We start from the raw sequence: 27,316 nt of genomic DNA, 5'->3' as shown, positions 1-27,316 counted from the left end.
CCCTGGTGTCCCTAATTTCCCTGGTATGGTAACTCGTATGGTAACTTGCATGGTAATAATTTGCATTAAATAGTCCCTGAGGGACTTTTAAAGACATCCACGAATAAGAAAGTCTTATAAGCTGATTGTATTTTTTTTTCCTCCCCCATAAAATGTTGATGCTTAATAAAACTGTCATTTTGGTTCTGTGGAACACAGATCTATCAGCTTGGTTTTGAATAGCAGATTTTTAGCTAGCTGTTAGTAATAGAAGAAGTGACTATCAACACCTGTTGGGCCAAGATTTCAGATGGAGGTGCATGGGTGAAGGTGAGAGAAGGGCTCCCCTGGAAGGCTGACAATAACAGCTATTGCCAACCTTCACTGTGCTTTGCACCTGCCAATTCTTGTCTCCCCTTCCTGTCCCCAAGCCACATTCCAACCTAGGCTGCAGGGAGAATGGAAAGGGATATTGCAGGGCACTGATGGACAGAACTTAGAGCTTAAAGAGAACACTGGTTTATTCACTTTCCCATAGGAGGGTACATAAAACTCAAATACTGGTTCTGTTACCAGCTTTTCTCAATCTAGTAAGTTCTAGTATTTTTCAGAAATGCAAAACCCACTATACAACCCTGTACTTTGAGACCACAGTCGCAAGGAGACAGACCTTTTCAGACCCTTGTAAATCTGATACTAATAGAAACTAAAAAGAATCACTTTAAGCTGTGAGCTCTCAAAATTGTTTCTTCCCCTTTTTGTGGCCATTCTGGTGATTGATTAGGTGATGAAATGCCAAGTCAGCTATCAGTAGGTCACATGGTCACCCAGATTTTGTGGCTAAAATGTCTGTACTTTGGGTGATTGTCACTTTGCATGTTTTGAAAGCAACCATTTCCTTGTTGAAGGAGACAGTCTCCTTTTGTTTTTATTCTTCCCCCACACGCTCAGGGCCGCCCATCAGGAGATGCCTTTATCCAGATGAAGTCTGCGGACAGAGCGTTTATGGCTGCACAGAAGTGTCATAAAAAAACCATGAAGGACAGATATGTTGAAGTCTTTCAGTGTTCAGCTGAGGAGATGAACTTTGTGTTAATGGGGGGCACTTTAAATCGAAATGGCTTATCCCCACCGCCATGTAAGTTACCATGTAAGTTTTTCTTGGGTCTTGGCGCTATTCTACGCTGTGTGCTGGTAGGTGCTTAAGCTGCTTTCATAACTTTCTATGTCCCTGGTTCTTTCTGAGGCAGGAAGGTGGTTACACAAGGCTTTCCCATCTGAAATCGGTAGTATCTGGTAATCATGTAAGATTTTGGTTGTGGACATCCATAATTAGAGATGCTACAAATACCTCCTTTCAAATTATATTCTTGCTTTTCCCATGATAAGCCCTTGATTTCTGAAGCTTAGTGTGCTCAAGATAAGCACTGACTCTGGGAGGCAACCTGGCTATGTAGATATTTTAATACGCATTTAAAGGGGAAATAAGTATGGCTGGATCTTTTTTTTTCCTATAATACATTTGATTTGATGCCCATTTTGCATTGTTAAGTTACTGAACATTAAGTATTTTTTGGATAGGATAACCTGGGGAGCATTTGTCTTGCTCTCCAAGATATCTGGAATGAGCAAGTGAGTAAAAAATACAAATGCGTAAATAAATTAGCCAAAGTTTCCATTGGATCGCAGGATCAGTGCTTAATTTCAAGCCATGCTCTTGCTCATTGGCATCTGGGTGCAAGCCATCTGGAATCTTGTTTGAGAGGAATAAGCCCTTTAGTCTGAAGACCAAGTTCTGGTTAAGTGACTAGGGAACATTGGGGATCTAATATTAAAAGTTGAATCTTTTCACACAATTTTCACTTTCGAATAAGTCATAGCTTATTACTAGGAGGTGTGTTGGGTATGTTTAAAGAATGTAGCACTTGGAATACAGTCCAGAGAGAACTGAGACCGTAAACTGGATTTTGTGCTTGATTCCAGTAAAAGAGGGCGCATAGGACATGACTTTCTAGTAAAGAGAAATCTGTACCAGTAGACCTATTTAAACAAGGATTATTTATAGAATATTCAGTGGGGCTTAATCCTTTTTCCCTTGGAATTCCTAAACGCTAATATTCTATTTATCCGCTGCTTGCTGTTGGCAAATGAATATCTTAGAGTTGGTCGGTAATAAGTATTAAGTTTTGAAAGTCTATGATTGGGTTTAAGTGGTTATCTTAAAGTAATCTTAGTCCTATGTATTCTGTCTATAAGTCATTGATAATGTCAGTAACTTTTAAAATTTTCTTCAGTGATAATCTGTCAAACATTATGGATAAGGGAATTTCTCCTTCATGTGTAACCAAAATTCTGCTGTGATATCATTTTACTTCTCTCTTCCTGGTACAAAACTGGTTATTACACTTTCTTTATAGGACTTTTCATTTCTTCCCCTTTCTCCCTCATGAGCCCTAAAATAATAAAAATTTGAAATTTATTTTTATATAAAAATATATTTCCATATCTTTTAATACTTTCCAAAAATTATAACTAAAATTGGCCACTTACCATTTTAATAGAAGAGTTTATTCATTTTTTTTTTCATTCAAATCAGAATTTTGATTTTATGCATGATAATATTCCTGTTCTGCTGGACTATTTTTTTCTTGTCAGCTCATTTTAGGTGATTGCCTATTTATATAAGAACCAAAAAATGTACAGAAACTGCATTGATTTTTATATCATCTCAAGGATTAATACAGTTAAAATAGTGACTAGCTATGACTCACTGAGGAATTTCTTAACCAAATTTGAGCAAGAAATTCTGGTGAAGTCTTACTGTTTTAAAGTTGTAAACTTTTGTTTTTTGAAATTTAACTGTTCAAAAAGTTTGTCACCTCCATTTTTCTAGTCTGTGAATATGTACATCTTGCTTTCTTGTAGGAATGCGAGAATGGCTGTACAGTCATTTGCATACACAAATCTGAGCTGCCTAATCTGTTGTTATTAAAACTTTCTACTTTGTTTTGAGGCAGAACAGATGTGTACGTACTATAGATGTCTGATTAGTATGAGATATTCTTATTTAATGAATTGCTTGACCGTTTTGAAAGCAGAGTATGAGCACAGGCTTTACAGTTTTCTGTATGACTCTGATGCCCCAATTTGTCCTAATTGCCCATATGTGGACTCTCCAAAGGCCAGAGATCATAATTTGAAACTCACCTACATGTTGGGTATCTACATGTAGCTCAGTTTTCGGGCAGTATGAACAGGGTAGCCCAAAGGTGACTATGAAGTCAGTATGTGTACCTACATGAGGCTTTTGCCCTGTGGACCCATATTTAGGTGACCGCCCTATTGTTCTCCATAGACATGTCAAAACTCATAAGAATTACAGAAGTCAGAGGATTTCATGTGAAAATTATCCCTTGGCCCTCTGCTGTTTGCAAAATAAATTAGGTTGTTTTAGGTGTGACAATTAAAGTTAGGAGCTGTAAATTCAGGCAAACTCTCAGTCACCTCTTCTGTTGGGTACACACGGCCTGGGGAACTGTGTTGGTCTCACATATCAAAGGGAGGGACCATCGGGTGGTCTGACTGAAGTCGGAGAACCAGAAGACAAAGCAATTTCATTCTTCCTATTCTCTATATCATCCGAGTCCACAGTTTCTGAGCTGACTCTCAGGAAGGCTAGTGCTTCTATTTCTCAGGACTACTTTCCAGGTTGGATTCATCCCACCCCCTCCCCAGGTTCGAAGGTGTAGATTAGCTTCAAAGCCCATCTCCTAGTGGGAGTAATGCAGCATTAATTCACTTCTTTTATGTCAGTTAATTCTGAAACCCTATAATCTGGCATAATACATGGTACTGGTGAAGAGGGTTTCAATGTTTCAGCATCACCATTTTCATTTCACGTGGTACTACAGGGTGGCTAAGATGGAATAACAGCTTTTAATAGGAAGTTAGGCTAAATGTCAGTCCTGTGTTTCTTTCCTCAGAGTGTTTATTTGTGGTAACTGGCACTCAGGCATGGAAGCAAAATGTCACAGGTCATGAAATGTTTCAGGAGACTTTCGATGACACTGTTTTCTCCAAATTTCAGACCAAGAATGTCTCTTTAAGTTGGAGTATGAGATCTGAGATTACTTCCAGATTTTGTCTGTCTAGGCAAAAGAAAGTTGCTAGGGTAGTAGAAAGAATTGCTCTTACTTTAAAATGTGTATGTGTAATAATGTTACGGCTTCAGTGCTGCACATGTGCGTCAGCTCTTACAAATGTTTCAAAGTCTCTCCCTCTCTCTCTCTCTCTGCTTATTTAGGCCTGTCTCCTCCTTCCTACACATTTCCAGCGCCTGCAGCAGTTATTCCTACTGAAGCTGCCATTTATCAGCCCTCTCTACTTTTGAATCCACGGGCACTGCAGCCTTCCACAGCATACTACCCAGCAGGCACTCAGCTCTTCATGAACTACACAGCATACTACCCCAGGTAAGGCTCCCATGGGTGTGGACATGAGGGACAAAAACAGGCCTCCTTCAAAGGCCAGTGCCCGAATTCACAAAAGAATATTCTCTGCCACATTGAAAGTTAGCATGGTAGACAACTGCTTCTGTCATATCTCAAAGTAAGGTGGTTTCCAGGTAACCAAAGTATGTTTATTTTTAATCGTGTATTAACAGAATCTTTCAAGCTATTTTTGTGTACAGTTTTACTTTTTTAGCCTCTCCCATCTTAGGACCATAAGTGAGGGGCACTGTAATTATTGCAATAGGGTGGCAATACCTTGTGAATGAATTTAAAAATAGGAAGATCATTAATAATAATTATATTTTTAAATAGCATGAATAAACACAGTAAATAAACAGTGGTTTTAAATTGTACACAACCTGTATCCTTTCTCCCCTAAATCTTTAAAAACAACTTCAGATAAAATTTATTTAGAACTTTATTAGAATCAACTATATTCCCTGGTTTTCAAGGGAAATTTTTAAAATTATAGCTGACATACAATATTATTTTTTAGTTTCTTATGTATGTAGTTAGGATTATTTGTTCAAGTCCTGTACAAAATGCTATTGATGTTTTGCTACAAATTGCACTGAATTTGTAGTCTGCCTCGGGTATTGTTAGACATTTTAACTATGTTAATTCTTCCTGTCCATGAGCATGGTATATAACTTCTATTTATATGTATCTTCAATTTATTTTTTTATTGTCATTTTTCAAGTACACACTTTTTACATCCTTGGTTACATGTATTTTTAAGAGGTTTTTTTTGTATGCAATTATTTATACATGGGATTGTTTCCTTAATTTGTCTTTCTGATAGTTATTGGTGTGTACAAATGCAACTGATTTCAGAATATTAAGTTTGTATCCTGCTATTTTATTTAATTAACTAATCAGTTCTAATAGTTTTTTTAGTGGAATCTTTCTTTTAAAAAAATTTTTTTATTTTAAGAGGGAGTGGAAGGGAGGGAGAAGAGAGGAAGAGAAACATTGATGTGAAGAGAAACATGAGTTGTTTGCTTCTTGTAGATGCCTTGCCAGGGTCTGAACCTGAAACCTGGTCGTGTGCCCTGACCAGTAATCGAACCAGCAACCTTTCTCTTCTCTAGACAACGCCCAACAAACTGAGCCACACAAATCACGGTGGAATCTTTAGTTATCTGTATATAGTATAATGTCATCTGAAAATAATGACAAGTTTACATCTTCCCTTTCAAATTCAGATAGCTTTTTTTTTTTTTCTTGTCTCATTGCTGTGGCTGGGACTTTCAATACTATGTTGGTTAAAAAGAGTAAATGGGGACATCATTGTCCACTGGAACATCAGGTGTTCCTGATCTTAAAAAAGAGAAAGCTTTCCTCCCTGATGGGCATGGCTCAGTTTTGCCTGTTGACTATGCTACTGGCAGTGGGTTTGTCATACGTGGCCTTTATTATATTGAAGTATGTTCCCTCTATTCCCACTCTGATGAGAGGTTTTATCATAAATGGGCGTTGGATTGTATCAAATGCTTTTTCTGCATCTATTGACATAATCATGTGGTTTTTATCCTTCATTTTATTTATGTGGTGAATCACACTTGTTGATTTGTGAATATTGTACCAGCCTTGTATCCACAGAATAATAAATCCCCGTGATCATGATGTACAATCTTTTTGATGTGTTGCTTGTATTTGGTTTGCTCATATTTTGTTGAAGATTTTAGAGTCTATGTTCATCAGTGATACTGGCCTATAATTTTCTTTTTTTGTAGTGTAGACTGATTTTGGAATTAGGATAATGCTGGCCTTGTAAAATGAGTTTGGGAGCCTTCCCTCCTCTTGAATTTTATGAAATACTTTGAGATGGAGAGGTGTTAAAAATGTTTGTTAAAATTAACTTGTGAAGCCATCTAGTCCATGGCTTTTGTTTTTTGGGAGTTTTTTTTTATTACTGTCTCAATTTTGGTGTAATCTGTCTATTCAGATTCACTGATTCTTCCTGATTTATTTTTGGAAGATTGTATGTTTCTAGGAATTTATCTATTTCGTCCAGATTGTCCAGTTTCTTGGCATAATATTGGCATAATATTCTTGGCATAGTTGTTCATAATATTTTCTTACAATCCTTTGTATTTGTTTGGTGTCGGTCGTTACTTCTCTTTCATTTCTGATTTTATTATTTGGGCCCGCTCTCTTTTTTTCTTGATGAGTCAGTTAAAAGTTTGTCAATCTTCTTTTTTTTTTTTTCCCCTTAAGATTTTATTTATTTATTTTTAGAGACGGGGAAGGAGGGAAGGGAGGCAGAAAGAGGGGAAGAGAAACATCAATATGTGGTTGTCTCTTGCACACCCCCCAGTGGGGGGACCTGGCCCACCACCCAGGATGTGCCGTGGCTGGGAATCAAACCAGCGACCCTTTGCAGCCACACCAGTTAGGATCAAAGGTTTGTCAATCTTGTTTATGTTTTTAAAGAACCAGCTTTTGGATTAATTGATTTTCTGTATTATTTTTTTAGATTCTAGTTCATTTATATCTTCTCTGATCTTAATTATTTCCTTCTATCTTCTCACTTTGGGCCTTGTTTGTTGTTCTTTTTCAAGTTCCTCTTTTTTTTATTAAAAATTTTTTGTTGTTGTTCAAGTACAGTTGTCTCCATTTTCCCAGCACTACTTTCCCCACCCATTCCCACCCTCACTTCTACCCCACTTTGGCTTTGTCCTTGTGTCCTTTATACATGTTCCTTGATGACCCTTCCTCCTTTTCCACCCATTGTCTCCTCCCACCTCCCCTCTGGTTACTGTCAGCTTGTTCTTTGTTTCATTGTCTCTGGTTATATTTTGCTCACTTGTTTGTTTTGTTGATTAGGTTCCACTTGTATGTGAGATCATATGGTATTTGTCCATACCTGGCTTATTTCACTAAGTATATTCAAAGTTAGATTGGTTTATTTGAGCTTTTTCTTGTTTGGGGGATCTGCCTGTAATGCTATGAATTTCACTTTTGGGATTGCTTTACGTCTGTTCCACAGATTCTTGATTTTTGTGTTCTCATTTTCATTTGTTTCAAGGTATCTTTAGATATCTTCTTTGATCTCATAGTTGACCCATTCATTGTTTAATAACATATTAATTAGCTTCTATGTATGCTTTTGTGTGTTTTCCAGTGTTCTTGTGATTGATTCCTAGTTTCATAGCATTGTGATCAAGGAAGATGCTTGATACGATTTCAATCTTTTTAAATTACTGAGATTTGTTTTATGTCCTAACATGTGGTCTATCCTTGAAAATGTTCCATATGCGCTTGAAAAATATGTATCAAGTACCTTGGTTGAAGGTCTTTTTTTCATCACCTTGAGTATTTCACACCACTCCCTTCTGGCCTGAAATGTTTCTGTTAAGAAATCAGATGATAGTCTAATGGGTGCTTCCTTGTATGTGAGTGCCTGCTCTTCTCTTGCGGCTTTTAGGATTCTCTCCTTGTCTTTAAGCCTTGTCTTTTTTATTATGATGTGTCTGGGTGTAGACCTCTTTGGGTCCAACTTGTTTGGGACTCTGAGCTTTGTGGACTTTGTGTGTCTTTTCCCTTTACCAGATTAAGGAAGTTTTCAGTCATTATTTCTTTCAAATAAGTTCTCATCCCTTGCTCTCTCTGTCTCTTTTTTTGGTATTCGCATGATGCAGATCTTGTTTTGCTTCATATTGTCCCAAAGGTTTCTTAATTCTCATTTTTTAAATTCATTAATTAATTTTTAGAGAGGGGGGAAGGGAAGGAGAAAGAGGGAGAGAAACATCAATGTGTGGTTCCCTCTCCTGTGTCCCCTACTGGGGACCCAGCCTGCAACCCAGGCATGTGCTCTTATTGGGAATCAAACCAGCAACCCTTCGATTCACAGGCCCATGCTTAATCCACTGAGCCACACGAGCCAAGGCTTAATTCTCTTCATTTTTTAAAATTCTTTTACATTTTTGCTGTTCTGCCTGGGTGTTTTTTCTACCTTGTCTTCCAAATCGCTGATTTGATTCTCCAGTCATCTAACTTACTGTTTATTCCTTCCAGTGCACTATTTATTTCAGATACTCTATTTTTTTCAGACTTGTCCTTTTTGTATGGTTTCTATCTCTCTTTTCATGCTGTTCAATATCCTTATAATCATTCATCTAAACACTGTTAGATAAATGCTTGCCTCCATTTCATCTAGTTCTTCTGGAGAATTTTTCTGTTTCTTTGGCTTCCCCTTCGTGTGTTTCTGTGTGTTAGGTAGACCTGCAAGACTGTTTCAGGCCTAGGTCACATGCTGTGACTGGCCCTCGGCAACCTGTTTGGAGCTATCAGCAATCCATAGCTTGTGGTTCCCTCTGCTGGGCCCGTTTGTGTGCAGAAAGAACCCAGCTGCACTCCCAGACATCTGCCTGTGTCTGCAGGCTTTTTTGCTAGGCTTGAAGAGTGAAAGTCTTCCAACTGTACTCCTCAGAAGTAGGTCTTAAGCACCACAGGATGGGGCAGAGTAATTCCTGCAGGTGGGGCTATTGATTCCCCTCAGGCTGATGCCACTTGGAAGAGAGAGCTCTGCCTGAGAAGAATGGCTCCTGCAGTATGGGGCATAACTCAGCACTGGGATACTGGCAGGTGTTCCTTCAGCTCTCTCCCCAGAGCCACTTCCCCAGACTCTCCTTTTGTGTCTCTAGTCCACTCTGCCTCCCTTTGCCAGAGCCTGGGTGGGGTTAGGAATTTCGTGTGTTGGCCCTTTAAGATGTTCTCCGTGTATCCAGCTGTCTCCTCCTGGCAGACAGAAACCCTGCTGCTTTTCACAGCCATTTGTTACATGGATTCCTTTCCCAGTTATGATGCTATTGGCTGGGGAGCCCAGCTTGGGGTTTAGACCTCATAGTTCACAAGGGGGCCCCCTCAGCTACTGAAATATCTCTCCCTTGCTTCAGCTGCTACCTGGGTGAGCCCAGTCAGCCCTCTCGTGCCTTCTCCACACTCCCTACCAGTCACATTATGGTGATGTCGCTTCTTCCAACTGTGGATGTGAGGCTTCTTCTCTCCAGCTAGCGTTCAGTTGGTTATTCAGAATGGTTTTTTTTATAATTTAGTTATAATTCCAGTTTAGTCCTGGGAGGAGGTTAGTTTAGCTTCCACTTACTCCTCTGCCATCTTGGGTTTCACCGCTTATTGATTATAGAGAGAGCAGGGGAAGGGAAGGAGAAGGAGAGAGATAGAAACATTGATAATGAGAGAGAAACATTGATTGGTTGCCTCTTGCATGCACTCTGATCAGGGACCAAACCCACAACCTAGACATGCCTTGCTGGGAATTGAACCCATGACCTTTCAGTTTACAGGACTATGCTCCAAGCAACTGAGCCACACTGACAAGGGCTGTGCGGGGTTTTTATTTTAATTTCTTTTTTTGTTGTTTTGTTCAATCCTTTCACCTTTTTCACCCAGCCCTAAAATCTTCTTCCCCTCTGACAACCGTCAGCCTGGTCTCTGTATCTAAGAAAGAGTCTGTTTCTATTTTATTGGTAGTTTATTTTGTTCATTAGATTCTGCATATAAGTGAAATCATATGGTACTTGTCTTTCTCTGACTGGCTTATTTTACTTAGCATAATATTTTCTAGATCCATTCATGTTGTTGCAAAACATAAGTTTTGTTTTGTTTTTTGTAGCCAAGTAGTGTTCCATTGCATAAATGTACCACAGCTTTTTAATTTACTCATCTACTGGTGGGCACTGGGCTGCTTCCAAATTTTGGTTATTGTCAATAATAGTGCAATGAACATGGGGGTGCATATATTCTTTCAAATTAGTGTTCTGATTTTCTTCAGATATATACCCAGAAATGGCATTGCTGGGTCATAAGACAGTTCCATTTTTAATCTTTTTGAGGTATCTCCATACTGCTTTCCACAGTGGCTGCACCAATTTGCATTTCCACCAACAGTCCATGAGGGGTTCCCTTTTCTCAACATCCTCACTAAGACTTGTTTGTTAATTGATTGATGATAGTCATTTGGACAAGTGTGAGATGGTATCTCATTTTGGTTTTAATTCTTCATTTCCCTGTTCATTAGTGACATTGAGCGCCTTTTCATATGTCTATTAGCCATCTGTATTTCCTGTTTGGAGAAGTGGTTTCCTTTACTGTGCAAAATCTTTTTACTTTGACAGAGCTTCATTTGTTGGTTTATTTAATTTTGTTTCCCTTATTAGGAGAGAAATGTCGGAAAAAATACTGGTAAGAGAAATAACAGAGATTTACTGCCTATGTCTTCTACAAGTTTTATGGTTTTGAGTCTTACATTTAAGGATTTCTAAAAATAATTTGTTTTATTTAGAGAGGGGGAAGGGAGGGAGAAAGAAAGAAAGAGAAATATGAATGCGGGAGAGAAATATCAATTGGTTGCCACTCGTACATCCGCCAACCTAGGTTGGAACCTGCAACCCAGGCATGTTCTCTCACAGGGAATCAAACAAGCATCCTTTAGCTTTGCAGGATAACACCCAACCAACTGAGCCATGCCGGTCAGGGTTTACGTTTTAGTTTCTTAATCCATTTTGAGTTTATTCTTGTATATGGTGTTAGAAGGTGGTCTGGTCCTGGCTGGTATGGCTCAGTGGATTGAGTGCCAGCCTATGAATACAGAGGTCGCTGGTTCAGTTCCCAGTCAGGGCAAATGCCTGGTTTACAGGCCAGGCCCCCAGTTGAGAGTGCAAGAAAGGCAACCACACTTGGATGTTTCTCTCTCTTTCTCCCTCTCTGACCCTCTCTAAAAAATAAATTAATTAAATCTTTTTAAAATTTTTATTTAAAAAAAAAAGAAGGTGGTCTAGTTTCTTTCTTCTTCTTCTTCTTTTTTTTGCATGTATCTCTCTCCATGTTTAACTTTTGAGAAACAACCAAATTTTTTCTAACCAGCAATGTACAGAGTTTTCAATTTCTCTACATTCTTTTCAACTCTTAACTGTCTTTCATTTTAACTGTTTTTTTATGAGTGGATTTATCATGAATTGATTTGCATTTCCTTAATGACTGTTTTTAGCATCTTTATATGTACTCATTAGCCATTTTTTCTCTTTGAAGAAATGGTCAAATTCTTTGCACATTTTTTAATTAGGTCATTTTCCTTATTGTAAAATTATTTAGTTGTAAAATTTTTTTATATTCTAGATAATAGACATTATAACATATGATTTACAAATACTTTCTCCCAGCCTTTGGGCTGTCTTTTCATTTTCCCAATAGTTTCCTTTTAAAAAATAAACACTTTTTAAATGATTTTACTTATTTTTAGAGAACAGGGAAGGGAGAGAAACATCAAAGTGTGGTTGCCTCTTGCATGCCCCCTACACCGGGGACCTGTCCTGCAACCCAGGCATGTGCCCTGACTGGGCTCGAACCAGCAACCTTTTGGTTCACAGGTCCATGTTCAGTCTCCTGAGATACACCAGCCAGGGCTAAAAACCAAACATTTTCAATTTTAATGAAGTTCTATTTTTCTCCTTTTATCATTTATACTTTGTCACATACAACCCAAGTTCACCAAGATTTATTACTACTGTTGTATTGTAATAAATACGAGTTTATTTATTTATTAAATTTATTTATTTATTAAAGAGTTTTGTAATTTTAGTTCGTATTTAGATAATATTACTTAATTCGAATTAATGTTCTATGTAGTTTAAGATAGAGGTGCAGATTCAGCCTTTTGCATGTGCTGCGTGTATTTCATTGTTTCAGCACCATTTATTGAAGAGAGTTTTCTTTCCTCATCAGATTGCCTTAGAGCCCTTGTCAAAAATCAATTGACCATAAATGTAGGAGTTTATTTCTGGCTTCTCAATTCTGTTTCATGGATCAGTGCCTACCATTAAGGGAGTACCACACTATCTTGATTGCTGTCGTTTTGTAGGAAGTTTTAAATTTTGGAAATGTTAAGTCCTCCTACTTCGTTCTTTTTTAAGAGAGTTTGACTTTTGGGGGTCCCCAAGGACCCATACATTTCCATGTATGTTTTAGGTTCAGTTTCATCAATTCTGCAAAAAGCCAATTGGAATTTTGATAGCTATTGCATTGAATCTGTACAATTTAGAGAGTTTATAAACCTGGGCTAACTTTCCATTTATTTAGATGATCTTTTATTTTTTAATAGTGTTTCATGGTTTTCAGTGTACAAGTGTTGGTACATTTTTTCCCTAAGTATACTTTGTGATGCTATTGTGAATGGAAATGCTTTATTAATTTTACTTCTGGGTTATTCATTGTAGTGTATAGAAATGCAGTTGACTTATTTTGTATATTGATCTTGTACCTTATTGAACTGGTTTATTAGTTCTAGTAGTTTCTTAGTAAGTTCTTTTTAATTTCCTATATCTATAAATTTACCTTGTCTCCGTCCTGTCATTTTTTTCTATAAATTCATTTTTGCTGATTATTTCAGTAATATGAAAGACATTGGAATTTAGGTTGATAGAAAATTCTTATTTTCATGCCCTGTTAGGTAGTTACACAGATTATTAAAATGTCCTTAAAGATGCTTTGTGTGCAACAGCTAATCCTAGTGCAAAGAATAAGGATATGATTCCAGGTTTTGTTGTATTTAGGCTTAATCAAAATATGTGTACCTTGTAATAGTCATTTTATAACATAAATTATCCATTTGGATGACTTTTATCTTTTTTTTTTCTCTCGGTTAGAGTCTGAAGTCATTAGATATCTACATTTAATTTATAGGCAGTCTTTAGCCAAAGGAATAGAATATACCAGGACAGAGCTATAGACATAAATTGTATATTGTGGAAATGAACTGGTTTCATATCAATAATAAAATATACAAAGTCTTCATGGTCTTGGAGTATTTGAGTTAGTATTTATCAGACATTTGACATGAGCATGTATTATCTTCAGATGAATGGTAGTTGTATGGAGGAAAGCATTGAACTAGGATTTGAGAGGTCTGGGTGCTTCTGGTTTGGTGAAGCACTTGGTCTTCGAGAAGTTATTTAACTTCCTACTTTCTGTTTCCACCTCTGTAAAAATGAGGAGGTGAGGCTGAATGATGACTAAAGCCCTATTCAGGCTTAAACAGCATTCCCTCCCAGTTGCACACAGATTGACTTTTAGTCTCTAGACAGGCTCTCCTCGGAGGGAGAGGTAAAAATGTGTCCAGGTGACTCTTTAAACAGGTAAACACATTGAGGATCACTGCTGTAGAAACTGAAAAGGTTAAGAGCAGCTTGATGTCAAGTAATATTTTCAGGCTCCCATATTTTTAAAATCATTCAGTAGAATGGAGGTTATGGAAATAGCAAAAGTGAAATAACAAATTATTGCACTTTATGGTTTATGGAATAATTTGCTGTGTTTAATCATTGAATCTGAAGAACAACTCTGTAAAGCCTGAGAGGTGCTATCATCCCCATTTAACAAATGGTATAATTGAAGTTCAAAGGAATTCAGTGACTTGCTCAAGTTTACTGGGTAATAAAAAAGGGAGTCTGGAAGTAGCTGCACATCTGGTGCCATTCCTGTTAACCCTTCGGTTAGGATTGTGTAGGGTAGATTGTGTAGTCTCAAAGACATTTTCAGTCCCTTCCATTTTGTGTTTACCTGTCTTTGAAATGGGATAATTACCTACCAAGAGAGATTTATAAGTGTTAATACTATATGCCTTTTTTAGGGTTAATAATACAAAACTGTGGGTCTTTTTGTTCTTTAAGCTGATAACTTATTTAAAAATTTTTGCCTGTATTTTCAGTTATGGGTTTCTGGCCACTACTTGTGGTAGAAAACAGATTGGGTAGGGGGCAAGGTGAGACCAATTTTATAATATGATAGGTCATCACTTGAGTTGCCATATAAAGAATAATTAGGAATTCATTTGGTTTGTGCTCCTTGAGGGTAATAGTTGTAGGTATACCAAGAGGGACTCACACATCAATTTTCCCCTTGCGTTAATGGTGATTGATTTTAATTTGTTGTGAATCCCTTCCAATTTACCCACCACCTCCTCCTCCTCTTTTCAGTCCGGTTGGAAGAAATAACTCACAGTGCTATAGTACTTTACTGTATTACTGAGCGACACTCATGGCTGTACCTTTGCTTGTGTATATGGGCAGAACAGTCTGTTCCTTGGAGAAATTATTCCAAATACTTTTGCTCTCTGTGGCTATGGTGCTTATTAGTCCTTTGCATTTATTCTGCCTTAGTATTCCTGGTAACTAGCCAGTTAATCATCAATGAGCTGGGCTTTGGAAGTGGTGCTTTGTGGTTGAGTGACCTCGAAGGCTAATTCTCTTCTTCCTGTCCCTTTAAGAAGCTCGGAGAGAACTGGGGAAGTCCTGCATTCAGCTCTGCATTAACCCTTCTACATTTCAACTTTTGCCTTTTCTTAAACAGCTGTGATAGTTCTCACTTGGCTTGGGAGATACAACTCTGAGAAATCTATGATCACCTTGAGAGAGAGTTCTGTTTCCTTAAGTAACTAATGTTTTTAGAGTAAATATTCAACATTGTCTATTCCTATTGGTTCACTGTACTTTCTCTCCCTTTAGCCCCCCAGGTTCGCCCAATAATCTTGGCTACTTCCCTACAGCTGCTAATCTTAGCAGTGTCCTTCCACAGCCTGGCACGGTGGTCAGAATGCAGGGCCTGGCCTACAATACTGGAGTTAAGGAAATTCTTAACTTCTTCCAAGGTTACCAGGTCAGTAGCTTGAAGAAGAAAAATATTCAGTGCCCTTACTACTTAAATTGATTTGCCTAAGATTGCAGCCAGGAAAGAAGCCGATTCTCTGAAACTCATGTTTGTACAAGTGCTACTAGATTGTTTACGGAGGCACAAAGAACCAGGGAGTCAGCGGCAGGAGGACTAGTGTGAGTGCTCACTTCAGACTCATCCCTTTGACAAGATTAGGGGTTTTCCACACTCTTCTTATTGTTTCAACTTAATCTGTTGCTTTTTTTGGAAAAGGTCTTTGGGGCACACAGCTGCATGGGTCTTGCCATCTAGAGTAGGATTGGCTAAGGAGTTTCCCTCAAAGTAAATTATCGACTAACACAAAAATATTTAAACATGGTGTTGAAGTTGAGTATTTAAAAAGTAGTTAGAGGGCTCTCTGCCTATCCGGGAAGAAACAAAGGGATGGTAACTCCTTAAAACACGCTGGAGGATATGCAATGAGCCTTTTATGTAATGATCCGCAGTTACTTCTTATGAAACTGGTCATTTCTCTTGTCAACACTACCTGTGTCCATCAGTTGTTTTCTGACTTAAGCAAAAAAAGAAAGAAAAAAAAGAGCTGTTTCTTGGTAAAGAGCTCTTTAATGGAGAGCAAAATCTCATTGCCATCTCATCTGAGCAGACACCCTTCCTTCCTCAAATCACGTAATATCCAAACCCCGAACAATGCTTTCCTGCAATATCTAAAAGTGGTTATCACATGGTCTTTTAACTGCACCAATGTCTGTCTTCTTGGAGCTGAACTTTTGTTGAATCTTCAGAGTTGAGAAGCTTTTATAGGCATCATTGCCAAATCCTAAAACAGCCCTTGGTTATTTAGAGTTGGGCGTTTTAAGGGCTGTGCCTGCAGAGGCTGTCTCACTATGAGAATGGGTTTATAAGCTTGGCATCCATGAATCATGGAGGACTGTGGAGCTCAACTAAAGTTACCTCCCTGGGACTGCACCTGATCTACCAAGTTGCCATAATGGTCTTTGAGGGCTTTTAACATACAAAGGGTATTTTTCTGACAAATGAAGGAAATCTATGTCTGATGGTGAAAAACTAAAAGTGAACATTCTTACCAGAAGTACAATTTTTTTTTTCCAGAGATCAGTAGCTACTTTGCTTCATCCCTAAACAAATAAGCTGCCTATTAGAAGCCCTTGCAGAGATATTTTTTTAAGTTACTTTCCAAACTTTGATTTATTAGATTATAAAAGAAAGAGAATTTTATCAAAGCCTACTTAAAAGGTTGCTTAATCTTGTGGAGTAAACATTTGAGTGTTGTATTTTCCCCCATTGTTTTTTTATTCTAGAAAATATGAGCAAAGTTTTAGATTTTAGTGGTCAACTAAATTCATTTCTTGTTTATTTTGACTAATCAACTTTTACGTTCACACTGAATGGAATTAAGACGTCATACATACAAGTTGGCTTCTGCGGGTATTTATTCTACCACAAATAAGTAATATCAATTATTTCTGAATTTGTGGCTAAAAGATTGACATGCTTCTAAACTGAGGTAAAATGACTTCAGTCTGCAGCATTTTATCTCCCAGTAGCTCCTAGGAACCATTCAAGGTTGGAGTAGAGTTATCTGGTGTCTGTGCAAAATGATTTTTTATCTCAAGGCATTTGGCCTTCATTTCTGAAGTGCTTGGAATTTATCAACTGACCCAATGATCTAGGATTATAGGGATCTCAGTTTTTCAATTCAATATGTCAGTTTATTCCAATGTCTTCAGTAATTTGACCTTTAAATTAGTTACAATACACATTCAAAATCATTTGTATCTAACCTAATTTCATATCACTGTTACATAGAAGCTCATATTTTCTCCTGTCTCTAAGACTTCATGCTTTCTTACTATTTTCTGCTCTCAATTATTTTGAGAAGAAAATAGCCACTAGCCATCGTATTCCAGCTTCTTTAGATAACATTTTGTCACAAGACCAATTCAGAGGCTGAATTTATCTTTAACTATTGTATATTTATTGCTGCTGATTTAATGGAAGGCTTTCACTGATTTTTGGTTATCTTTAATTTTACATAATTATATAATTACTTATATTAAGCAAATCCTTAGTAATAATTAATTGGTTGAGAGAATGAAATCTCTTGACGGTTTGATTCTGTGCTCATGCATCTTGGCCTAGCCAGGTAGCTCAGCTGGTTAGAGCATCATCACAATAAGCCAGGGTTGTAGGAACCAATCTCCGATCAGGGCACATGCAAGGAGCAACCAATGAATGCATAAATGAGTGAAACAGCAAATGAATGTTTCTCTCTCTCTCTTTTTAAAGATTAAGAAATATATTGATATTATAATATGTCATTCTCTATACATGTATTATCTTTTAATACAATTTTTGGATGTATATTTTCCCTACCCTCAGCAAAATTCCTTCTATAAAATGACTCCAATTTAAGTTTTTCATACTTCACTGGGGGCTTGAGGGGTGTAAAGCTGAAAAAGGCAGGATTTCCACAAAGCGAAGACTTCTGGTGGCCTAATAAGCAAGATGCAGGACATGGGTTCTGCTAGTGAATCTGCAGTCTTACAAAGTCAGGGTACCTGAGTTAGGACTGCTTTGATAAGTGAAATCAATAGAATGAGGACTGAATTTATGAAGACAGACTACCACGAAACTATTTGGTTGTGAAAATACCATTCTAGTAATGAAACTAGATCCGTCTTTATATTCTAGTTGATGGGTCTGTTATTCTGAAATGGATTCTCAAGAATCCTTAGATAATTCCCTTTAAGTTTTTCAATAGCTCTTTGCATTATATTTTACTTCCAGTGATTTTGCATTTTAATTAAGTGCTAATTTTTGTTTCTCTAAAGTACTGACTTTAATCATTGTCTCTTTGGTCCTTTCACTGCTAAGATTTTTACTTGCTGTCCTACAGAGAGATTAGATTGGTATTACAAATAACATCTATAGCATTTAAAGTTCAGAGTTGTTTGGACATAATGGGCTTATTTTACAATACCTTGCAAATAGTTGCTGCTCAAATATTTAATATGTAGTCATACCTGTGGTATCATAGAAACTGTGCTTGTTCACAGGATCTGAAGTTTTGGTGATATTTATTGTGGTGTGGTGTTCTTTCTTTCTCTCTTTCTTTCTTTACTTTTAATCCATGCATTCAATCTAAAGTTCCTCCTAGAAGGGATTTTTAAGATATTTAGCCATGTTAAGTAACAAATGAAGACTTGGAACAAACAGTTATGTGTATGGCTTGTACCAGTGTTAACGTGTTTTCTATCATCTAAATGTCCTGTAACTCTGTTGGTAGACATACTCAGTTGAGATTCTAACCATCCATAGTGACAGTTTGTCCATCTTTTGATCCTGTTTGTTTTAACTTGCATTTTAGTATGCAACCGAGGATGGACTTGTACACACAAATGACCAGGCCAGGACTCTGCCCAAAGAATGGGTTTGTATTTAAGGGCCCCACCAGTTAGACCGTCCTCAGAGAAGAAGGTAAGGCTCTGTGATATGAAAGGTAAATTATAAAGGGCCAAACAAATAGAAGTGAAGAATCTGAAAGTGTTTTTAAGGAATCAGGTGTGAGGTTTCCTCTTTTCTCTAGTGTGATGTAAGAGTGTCAGAAATCCTGGGGCCCGGGGCATGGAGGCTGCAGTTAAGCTTGTCATCTAAATAGATAGTATCTAAGCAACATTTTTGCAATATAGTATGTTGTTTGGGATTAGTGGAAACCTTTTTATTTGGAAATTCACTTGCCTATAGCTCCTGTGGACTATAAGTTAGGAATGCTTTAAAAAAAATAGATATGTTGTGCTAAGTGAAATCAGCCACTCAGCAAAAGACAAATACCATATGACCTCACTTATAACTAAAATCTAATGAACAATATAAACTAACAAGAAAAATAGTTAGAGCCATGGAACTGTGGAACAGACTGACAGCTGTAGGAGGGGAGGAGGAAGGGGAGAAATGGTGGAAGTAAGAGGAAAGGATTAATCAAAGAACATGTATGAATGACCCATGGGCATGGACAATGGAGAGGGGATTGCCTAGGAGAAAGGGGAGTGGGCTGGTTGGAGGAAGGCAAAAGGGAAAAAATTGGGGCAACTGTAATAGAATAAACAATAAAAAATTGGAGAAAAGAATAAAAGAGTTCAAAAAATTGAGGTAAACATCAAGTAACATAAAATTAATCATTTTAAAGTATATAATAAAGTATTTAGTGTATTCACAACATTGTACAGCAACCATCTCTGTCTAGTTTCAAAACATTTTAGCTCCCTATTTTCCCAGCTCATAAATCCTGGCAAGTAATCTAATCTACTTCCTATCTGTATGGATTTGCCTATTCTGGATATTTCATATAAAACGTGACCTCTTTGTATCTGTCTTTTCACTTCTCATTTTTAGGTTCATCTGTGTTGTAGCATGTATCATTACTTTAGCCCTTTTTATGGCTGGATAATATTCCATTGTACAGGCATACCACATTTTGTTTGTGCGTTTGTCCACTGGTGGGCATTTGCGTCATTTCCGCCTTCAGGCTATTGTGAATAGTACTGATACTAGCATTTATGAACAAGTAAATTGAAGTACCTGTTTTTAATTTGGGGGAGTATATTTCTGAGTGGAATCACTGAGTCATATAGTAATTCCGAGTATAGTAATATACTGAGTTGGGTATACTCTTTTCTGGTTTTCTTTTTTAAAAAATGCAGTAAAATATACATAAAATGTACCATCTTAAGTGTACAGTTCAGTGGCATGAAGTACATTTCACAGTGTTTTGTAACCATCACTTGGTCTAACTCCAGAACTTTTTTATCTTCTCAAACTCTGGCAACTACCATTCCTCTTTCTGTTTTTGTGAACTTGACAATACTAGGTACCTCATAAGTGGAATAACACAGTATTTTTCCTTTCATGAGTAGCTTTTCACTTAGTGTGATGTTTTTAAGGTTCATGTGGGTATACTTTGAATGTGATTTATTTCAAAATGATTGCAAGGTTTTTGTTGCATACCTTTTTCTTCTTCTAAAACTAAATCTAGAGGAAAGGAACCCTGATAAAGTGTCTTTGAAATGAGTTGTTTTATTTTTTTTCTTTTAAGAACACTGCATTCTAGGTGAGGCTCAAGAAGTGGAGTTATAGAACTGGTGTGGCTTATTTCTTTTTTACTGTATTATTGGGTTTGCTGAAATTGGATTGCTAACATGTCATTTTTTAATTCTGTCAACACCTTCATGGCTGTGAACCCTGTAGACTTTAACCATACGGATTCTAAATGGAAAACAGGGTTGCTAATACAATGTTAGTCTTGAGAAATGACTGTTGGGGTCCCATCCTCTCGTTGTGAAGTTGTAGAAACTCCAGTCTTGGAAGTGATGATTTTATGCCATTTTCAGTGAGGTGTCAAGATATCTTGGTACTACCAGAGAACACGAGGCCCAGGCATTTAGCAGTGGGAAAGAGGTATTTTCTAGAGTAGTTCATAGTGGTGAGAACACATTATTCTAGCCTGTATACTCATTTTGATTTGTACTTTATCTTTCCAAATGTTCTTTATTCAAGCCCTTAATGATGTCTATGAATTTATAAGCATTACTATCTGTTGTAAAATAAGTGTATTGAATAAGAAATTATTATAAACGGAAGCTTTTGTTATTACATTAGAAATGTCCTAAATTGACTTATAACCATTACTCAGTACCTCTAATTCTATCTAATGTTTAATGCACTCGGGTCATGATAGAATAACAAACCTGGTGCTTTGCTAAAATCCAGATATTTGCATTTTCTTATCCTAATAATATCGGGTTAATCTGCCTTTATATTAGAAATGTAAAAAATTCACGTAGAAATACTTCACTGGGCGTGAGATCTGGTGAATAGGGAGGGGCTCGTGCCACTTTTTTGCCCAAAACTGTTGGAACACCCAGTGCGGTGTAGGCAGGTATGCTCGGAGATCACTCATCATGAAATGAGCAAATACCTTGAGAGAGTCTTTAAAAAAATTCACTGAAGCCAAATGCAACCTCTCACAACAACACTTCCTGATATCTCATAAGGATGGGTCCCTAGAACACCTAACAGGGGAAGCCTGTATGTACTACAAGGGGCCCACCCTCCAGGCGACAGTTGTTTGGGTCCCCCCAGTATATTTATGTATATTTTTCTCTTCATTACAATCTCATCTGAGTGTCACCATGGCCCTGTAAGGCATAATGGCAGGTTCCCATGGCTCCATTGGACAGATGAGTCATACAGCTAATAACCAAGCTAGCCAAAAGATCCAGAACTTACGGCTTCAGGTTTTGGTGCAACCACCAGAAGCTAGAAGAAGCAAAACACATCATTCCCTAGAGCGTTTGGAGGGCGTGCAGTCTGGCTAACACCTTCCATTTTGACCACTGGCCTCCAGAATTGTGAGAGAATATATTTCTGTTTTAAGCTGCCCAATTTGCAGTAATCTGTTAAAAGCAGCCACAGGAAACTGTTGCCCCAATAATGTAGTGCCCTAAAAATTTATTGAAAGAATGATGTCACTGCTGATAATAGGATCAGATCAAAGTAGCTTTCCACCTTGTTGTCTTCTCTTGTAGGTTCATCCCCTCAACCAGTCAATATTAGTTGAATTCTCCAGGAACTACCTCCAAGGACATGTCACAAGCCCTTGAGGAGACCATAGGGGGCCCTCCAGGGAGGGTGGTTTGGTAGCTAGTTAGAAAATTTCAGGGGGCCAGAGTTTTTGATATTTCACCACTACTACCACCACCACACACACACACTCACTGTAAACTTCAAGTCTCATCATATTCCTAGGGTTCCAAAGGGTCGGAGTAAACTCATAAAGTTAAATGTAAACAGATTCTTGGATGTAACTATATTTTATGTATATGCGGAGATGACAGTTCTTCATAGGTGATGTTTTCCTGCTCAGTAAAATGGGCATAAATTTACTTGTACATATGTGTCTCTTTGGGGGGGATTAGGGAGATTAATGAGTGTAAACAAATTTTAGAAACTATACAGTTCTTTGTAAATACAAATAGCTCTTTTGTTGGTGTATTAACAGTAATATAGGGGCAATGTTTCTGATTGTTACCTGCATCCCAGTCATTATTCGGATTTCACCAGTGTTTCTATCAGTGTCGTTTCTCTATTCCAGGATCCAATCTTGGATTCCACGTTGCATTTACTTGACTCATCTCCTTAGTGTTCCCTAGTTGATGTTGGTTTCTCACCTTTCCATGTTTTTTTGTAACCTAGACACTTTTGAGGTATACTGCTTTTAGGTGTTTTGTGAGCTGCCCTTTACTTTGAATTTGTTTGATGTTTTTCTTGTGGTTGGACTGAGATAATGGGTGTTAGGAAGAAACCCACAGAAGTGAAGGGCCCTTTTCATCACATACTATTTGGGGTACTATACCCGGATGATATCACTGGTGATGTTGACCTTGATCATTTGGTGAACATCTTGGTCCATTTAAAGCTACCATGACAAAATTTCATGGACTGGGTGGCTTATAAACAACAAACATTTACTTTCCCATAGTTCTGGAGGTTAAGAAGTATAAAACAAAGTCTTAATAGTTTCCTTTGCCTTTGGCAAATACTGTTGTCAATACTGGGTATTTTTGGAGACTCTTGTAACGTGTTAAGCCTGGTGTTGTCACAACAGCTAAGTTTTATGCAAAAAAAAAAAAAAAAACCCTCTGGAGCTTCTGTTGGAAAGCACTTTTTAAGCATGGCCTCCTAAATGTATATAGTTTGGATGACTTTGCAGATTGAAAATGATCATTGTCTTGTGCAGTATAACTGATTTGGGGGTGGGGGGATTATACAGTGTCAACATTTTAGTTACTGTCCAAAAAATCTATTAGTCTTTGGATGAATAAGCAGCTTTCAAAATTAGACAAGGTTTCTCTCTTCCTTTTTTTAAAAAAATTATTTAATTATTCAAATAGTTTTCTGTCTTTTACTCCCATCCCAGCCCCCCCCCCCCCCCCCCCCAGTGCTCCTTACCTCCCTCCCATTTCCACCCCCCTTAGTTTTTGTCCATGTGTCCTTTATACTAGTTCCGGTTCTCGATTCCTTTTCTAATAGTGGGCAAGAACAACTGAATAAGGGTTGAGTCTTGATTTAAATGACAAAAAGGCTATCAAAAAACTTTGAGCCCTGGCTGGTATAGCTCAGTGGATTGAGCACAGGCCTGTGAACAAAAGGGGCCTGCGAACAAAAGGATCGTAGTTTGATTCCCGGTCAGGGCACATGGCTGGGTTGCAGTCCAGTTCCCAGCAGGGGACGCACGAGAGGCAACCATACATTGACATTTTGTCTCCCTCTCTCCTTCTCTTCCCCTCTAAAGAGAAATAAATAAAATCTTAAAAAAGAAAAAAACTTTCTTTGATTAAAGAATCTGAGTATGGGTTTTACTTTTTATATAAGGCAAAAGAAACTATTCCTCTGTCCTGACAAAGAGATCTCACAAATGACTTTTCAGAAAAGATATGTCAAAATTACTGTAAGGAAATAATCAGGATTTCAGGCTTCTTCAGGGGTTTAGGCTCAGTCCCAAGGACATAACAGCAGTTGGTGAGATTCAGGTGTCTTATAAGCATTTCTTGTACACAGTACTTTCAATGACAGTTTTGTGCAAAATAAAACACGTTTTAAGATAGCTTACCGGAAAGGAAAGAGATCTGTGAATGTTTGCTGTTACAATTTCAAAATTGTTTTTGCATAATAGTGTTTGCTTTTCTGCAGCTGAAAGGGAATAGGAAACATTTTCTCCTTACCGGTTTGAGGGCTTTGTTTTTGTTCTTGTTTTTGGTGGCAGCTAGGAATCTACAGTTTTATTGTTAAACATTAAAATTCCATTGGATACCACTGGGATTAAAAATCATGTTCAGGATTTATTTCTTGCCTTTTTCACATTTTCATAAAATGTGAAGTGTGATTTTCAGCATTTACAAAGGGGATGATTCCTACTAGAATAAGAGCCATATGGGCCGGCAGTGTGAAAGGTGGACTTTGTTGACTGGTGACCGAGGCGCCCGGGGTGGATTGACTTGGGTAGATCCACGGGCTCACTCTCAGTCAGATTCTGCCCGTGAGGTACCTCCCGCAATTCCTGGCATACATCCTTTCATCTCAGCTCCAGGAACCATCCAGGAATTGGGCTTCACTGGCCTGGCTTAAGTACTGCTTTGACACCACTATGGCTAGGAACACACAGGGCTCTAACTGGCTGTGTGTCTCAGGCTTTTGTTGTGCTCAGTGTTAAAGTTGCCTCTTAATGGGCTTGAGACAGGGCAAGGGGACAATTATTTAAGGAAAATTCAGGAAATAATACCAAAAGAGGGGTAAAAGTAGATAATTGGACATCGGTAGATATAGTCTTACTGTATTTAGCATAGAAGAAGCAGCTTTGACTACACAGTATTTTACACTGTGTGCTAAATAACCATCACTTTTTAAATTTTTTTAAATGTTTAAAACCCACATTTTAAAAACAAATTCTAGCAATAGTATTTCACTAATTCTAAATTATTTTTTCTGTTGCAAATGCATTTTTAATTTTTAGTATACTTTATTGATTATGCTATTACAGTTGTATCAGTTTTTCCCCCTTTGCCTCCCTCTACCTGGTACCTACCATTCCCTCCAAACGGTCTCCCCCTCTACCCCTGCCGCAGCTTAGTTCATGTCCATTGGTCGTGCATATAAGTTCTTTGGCTTCTTCATTTTCTATACTTTTCTTGTCTATACTCTTCTTGACATCCCCCTGTCTATTTTGTACCTACAATTTGTACTTCTTCTTTTTTTTTTTCAAGATTTTATTTATTTATCTTTAGAGGGGAAGGGAAGGAGAGAGGGAGAGAAACATCAATGTACTGTTGCCTTTCGTGCGTCCCCTGCTGGGGACTGGCCTGCAGGGAATCGGCCCGCAACCCCGGCACGCACCCCGACCAGGAATCGAACCGCAATTGTCTGGTTTGCAGGCCCGCACTCAATCCACTGAGCCACACCAGCCAGGGCGTGTACTTCTTAATCCTCCCCCCTTTCACGCATTCTCCCCTTTCTCCCTACCAAGTGATAACCTTCCAAAACCTCTCCATATCTATGATTCAGTCTCTGTTCTGCTTGTTTGCTTAGTTGTTTTTTTTCTTTAGATTAAGTTGTTGATAGTTTTGAATTTATTGCCATTTTGTTCAAAACTATGAACAAAACTAGATAACTCTGCTTTTCTCTTGCTGCTTTTAAGATTATTTATCTTTAATCTTTGGCATTTTAATTATGATGTTTTGGTGTGGTCCTCTTTGGGTCCAACTTGTTTGGGACTCTCTGAGCTTCCTGGACTCGTATGTCTATTTTCATCACCAAATTAGGGAAGTTTTCTTTCATTATTATTATCATCAAATAAGTTTTCAATTTCTTGCTCTTGTTCTTGCTCTTCTCCTTCTGGCATCCCTATGATTTGGATGTTGGTATGTTTGGAGACGTCCCAGAGGCTCCTTAGCCTCCCCTCTGGGTTTTTTGTTTGTTTGTTTGTTTGTTTGTTTGTTTGTTTGTTTTGTTTTGTTTTGGGGGGTGGATTCTTTTATCTTCTTGCTGTTCTGATTGAATGGTTTTTTCTCCCTTATGTTCCACTGGTTTGACTCTCAGCTTTATTCACTCCACTGTTGGTTCCGTATAAATTTTTCTTATTTCACTTAACATAACCTTCGTTTCTTCCTGGGTGTTTTTATGCTGTTGAAGTACCCAGCAAGTTCTTTGGTCATCCTAGTAACCAGTGTTTTGAACTCTGCATCTGATAGATTTTATTTAGCTCTTTTTCTGGAGTTTTGATTTGTTCTTTCATTTGAGCCATATCTCCTTGTCTCCTCAGTTTGGCAGTCTCCCTGTGTTTGTTTCTATGTATTAGATAGAGCTGCTTTGACGCCCTGTCTTAGTAGCGTAGCCTATTATAGAAAAGGGCATTGGTAAGTTGGATGGGGTGGAACCTTAGATTATCACCAGCATGGGTGAACCTGAGTCGCTGCTCTGGGGCTCTGTGTGGGGGAGGGCTCAGAGAAGGAACAGTGCTGCTACCTGACCTCTGGAGTTTTGTCCTGGAAGAAGCTGTCTCCTGGCACTCACCCTGATGCCAGATACTTCAGTATATACTGGTGCCCTTCCAGCTGCTGCCCTGGTGCTGAAGTCCTGAGTGAGTGAGTCTGCACAAAGTCCTAAGTCCATTGCAGGCACTTTAAGAGGAGATGCCTAAGAATCCCACAGCTTCTCCCACAGCCCTAACCCTCACTGGTTTTTATAGCCAGAAGTTATGAGGACTTACCTTCCTGCCACCAGAACCCTGGTCTGTGTGGTCTGGTGTTGGACTGGGATCCCTCCCTCCGAAGGTATCCCTCCCTGTTTTTATCCACCACACACAGGTGCGGGACTACCCGTTCCTTGTCTCTACGTCTCTGCCTCTCCTTCAAGTCTGGATGAATGTGGCTTCTTTAATTCCTTCATTGTCAGACTTCCATACAGCTCGATTTTCTGATGATTCTGGGTAGTATTTGTTTTGTAGTGTAGTTGTAATTTTTGCTCTGGTTGTACAAGGAGGCAAGCCGTGTTTACCTATGCCTCCATCTTGACCAGAAGTTAGTATTTCACTATTTTTAATTAGTTGATTCTAATTTTTGTACCAATTTTCGGATCTGTTATTAAAGCAGATCTATTCTTGACCACAATTGCAAACTGGGCACATGAGCAGGACTGAACTCTGAAGAACTGTTTTTGCTTGGATTTTCATTCATATGTGGAAGTATGCACAATGCTTTTATTTTAAAGTTTTTGTGTGGGGAATGAGTGAAATACTGCATTCAGATACTGAATCTGCCAATTATTGGTTTACTTTCTCTTTGCCTCAATTTTCTCATCAAGGAAAATAACCAATAGGGTAGTTGTGAGGGTGAAATAAATTAACCTGCCTGAATGTTGCTAATCAAGCAGTCATTGGCATGGAGAGCTTATGTGTGCTACAGTGTCATGCCTCAGCATTTCTTATTAATTAAAATATTTTTGTTTGAAATTCAATGTTATGCATTCATTTTGATAATAAAATAAGTATTTTATTAAACACACAC

At 38.0% G+C, this 27,316-nt stretch overlaps 1 protein-coding gene across 5 annotated transcripts in view; it reads left to right on the top strand.

Annotated features, from left to right (window-relative positions):
* ESRP1 (epithelial splicing regulatory protein 1) overlaps positions 1 to 27,316 on the top strand; it is a 54,606-nt gene that overhangs the window by 25,555 nt on the left and 1,735 nt on the right. Inside the window, exons 12-15 of one of the 5 annotated variants that reach the window (XM_053660785.1) lie at positions 931 to 1,129; positions 4,283 to 4,451; positions 15,014 to 15,164; positions 18,568 to 18,677. In XM_053660785.1, coding sequence (XP_053516760.1) covers positions 931 to 1,129; positions 4,283 to 4,451; positions 15,014 to 15,164; positions 18,568 to 18,642 — 594 coding nt within the window. In that variant the 3' untranslated portion in view covers positions 18,643 to 18,677. The remainder of the gene's footprint in view (positions 1 to 930; positions 1,130 to 4,282; positions 4,452 to 15,013; positions 15,165 to 18,567; positions 18,678 to 27,316) is intronic. The other 4 variants (XM_053660781.1, XM_053660783.1, XM_053660782.1 and 1 more) reach the window with 4 other exon arrangements.

This window comes from Artibeus jamaicensis, unplaced genomic scaffold, assembly GCF_021234435.1.
Source record: "Artibeus jamaicensis isolate MK-2021 breed Jamaican fruit bat unplaced genomic scaffold, CSHL_Jam_final scaffold_916, whole genome shotgun sequence".
In the NCBI taxonomy this organism is placed as follows: Eukaryota; Metazoa; Chordata; class Mammalia; order Chiroptera; family Phyllostomidae; genus Artibeus; species Artibeus jamaicensis.
Note: the sequence above shows the minus strand (reverse complement) of the source record. Positions and strands in the feature narration are given on the sequence as shown.